This window comes from Corvus hawaiiensis, chromosome 6 (assembly GCF_020740725.1).
Source record: "Corvus hawaiiensis isolate bCorHaw1 chromosome 6, bCorHaw1.pri.cur, whole genome shotgun sequence".
In the NCBI taxonomy this organism is placed as follows: domain Eukaryota; kingdom Metazoa; phylum Chordata; class Aves; order Passeriformes; family Corvidae; genus Corvus; species Corvus hawaiiensis.
This window is the reverse complement of record NC_063218.1, coordinates 42,081,772-42,083,782: the sequence shown is the minus strand read 5'-3', so window position 1 is coordinate 42,083,782 and position 2,011 is coordinate 42,081,772. Positions and strand designations below refer to the sequence as shown.

The 2,011-nt window shown below is 59.1% G+C and overlaps 1 protein-coding gene across 1 annotated transcript; it reads left to right on the top strand.

Moving 5' to 3' along the window:
* The first annotated feature begins 526 nt into the window (after positions 1-526).
* On the top strand, positions 527-1,582 carry C6H11orf96 (chromosome 6 C11orf96 homolog). Its single transcript, XM_048308225.1, has one exon. It carries the CDS (start codon positions 857-859, stop codon positions 1,217-1,219), a length of 363 nt encoding a protein of 120 aa, XP_048164182.1. The 5' UTR covers positions 527-856; the 3' UTR covers positions 1,220-1,582.
* Positions 1,583-2,011: the final 429 nt, after the last annotated feature.

Below are 2,011 nucleotides of genomic sequence, written 5' to 3'. Positions count from 1 at the left end.
TTCTTGCCTGGGTCCATTCCGTGTGATCTCTGCAGTTTAGATTTGGATCATTGTAACATTAGGGTATTCAGAATTGGGCTTGCCTTGGAGCTTCCTTTAACCATGGGTTTGTTACTCTGACAGGTAGCGATCAGCTGAAAGCTGATGTGACGGGTCTGTCGGTACTCTTTCATAGCCATAGAAATCATGGTATTGATAAAAACAGCAGCGCGGCGAGACGCGGAAACCTGAAGTACCGCTGTGGCAGTCCGGGACCAGCCTGAAGCTCCACTGGGCGCCGCGGGACAGGAGAGGGATGCCCTGGAGGTTAAGGGGAGAGAAGGCGGGCAGGGGCGACGGGATGGAGCGCGCTGGCTCCCCCGCCCCGGGCTCTGCCCGACCCCCCGCTCCGAGGGGACGCGGCGGGCGGGGGCGGCGGTGGGGGACACGTCATGCGGGGGGAGCGCCCGGCCGGCCGCGAGTGGGCTCCGCTGCGGCCCGAGCGCGCTGCCGTCTGAGCATGCTCCCGCGGGGCTCCGCCGGCCTATATAACGGGGCCGGGGTGCCGGCGGCAGCGGCAGCAGCTCTGCTGAGGCTGCGGGGTAGCACCGCACCGCGCTCCGGTCCTCACCGTACTGCGCCTCTCTGCGCCGCTCCGCTCCTCACGGTACCGCAGCGCTCCGCTCCGCTCCGCACCGCGCTCCGCTCCGGACAGCAGCGCTCCGCACTGCTCCGCGCGGTACCGCAGCGCCCCGCGGGGCCCGTCCCTGCCCGGCCGCCGCTGCCCGCCGGAGCCTCGGCACCCGGCACGGCCGAGGCAGCGCGCCCCGCTCCGCCGGCCCCGGCCCCCGCGGCGGGCTCTCCCGCGGGCGGCAGGATGGCCGCGAAGCCGGCCGAGCTGATGGGCATCTGCTCCAGCTACCAAGCGGTGATGCCGCACTTCGTCTGCGTGGCCGAGGAGTTCCCGCCGCCCGCCCGCCCCGCCAAGACCCCCAAGGGCAAGCTGCGGCGGCCGCGGCAGTCGCGCTTCAAGACGCAGCCGGTGACTTTCGACGAGATCCAGGAGGTGGAGGAGGAGGGGGTGTCCCCCATGGAGGAAGAGAAGGCCAAGAAGTCCTTTCTGCAGTCGCTGGAGTGCCTGCGACGGAGTACCCAGAACCTCTGCCTCCAGCGGGACCGCCTGGGCAGCTGCCGCCTCCGCAACAGCCTCGACTCCAGCGACTCGGACTCGGCCCTCTGAGGGCGGCGGGACCCGGCCCGGCAGCGGCGGCACGGACTGGGCTGCAGGGAGCCGCGCCGCCGCCGGCACAGGAGGGCCCGGACGGGCAGCCGGGTCGGGATGTTTTCTAAGAAAGCGCTTGTACCTTCGTTTCTATTTGATTGTATGAAACTCACCATTTAGAAGACAAAAAAAAAAAAAAAAAAAAAAAAAATTCTTTTCTATTCGTTAGAAGAAATGAGCTGTTTTAGATGCATTGAGCTGCTGGACTTTATATTTATTTTTGCATTTAAACTGTTGACTGCATTAATTTAATATGTTTCTACCTGAATGTCTGTTATTATTTCCATAAAAGAGTAATAAATCTGATATATTTGCACAGTACTTACTGGGCTGTCCTTATTTCAGGGATCCAACTGTCCTTGCTCAGCTTTGAGGGGTAAAGGGACTTAAAAGCTGTCGGTAGCTAGTGCAGAGCCAGCAATGCTTTTCTTGGGGATGCTGCTCAGAGAGGTTTTGCAAGCTGTACTGTCAGGTATAAACTAATGAGGCAGAAATCAAGTCGGGCTGATTTTTAAACGACTTTATTTACTTCTTTGAGATCGTTGTGTTAACCTGATTGAGGTTTAAAGAGTGTTTATAACTGGTGCCCAAGAACCTTAATGCAACCGAGCAAGCCTCCTGCATTCACAAAACTGCGTATATAGTTTCTATTTTCATCCAAGTTGGTTTTGCCTCTTCTCCCCTTCCCCTTCTGACCCATGAATTATTTAGCGCTGCAGACAGATTTGGTAGTAATTGGTTAGAATGCAG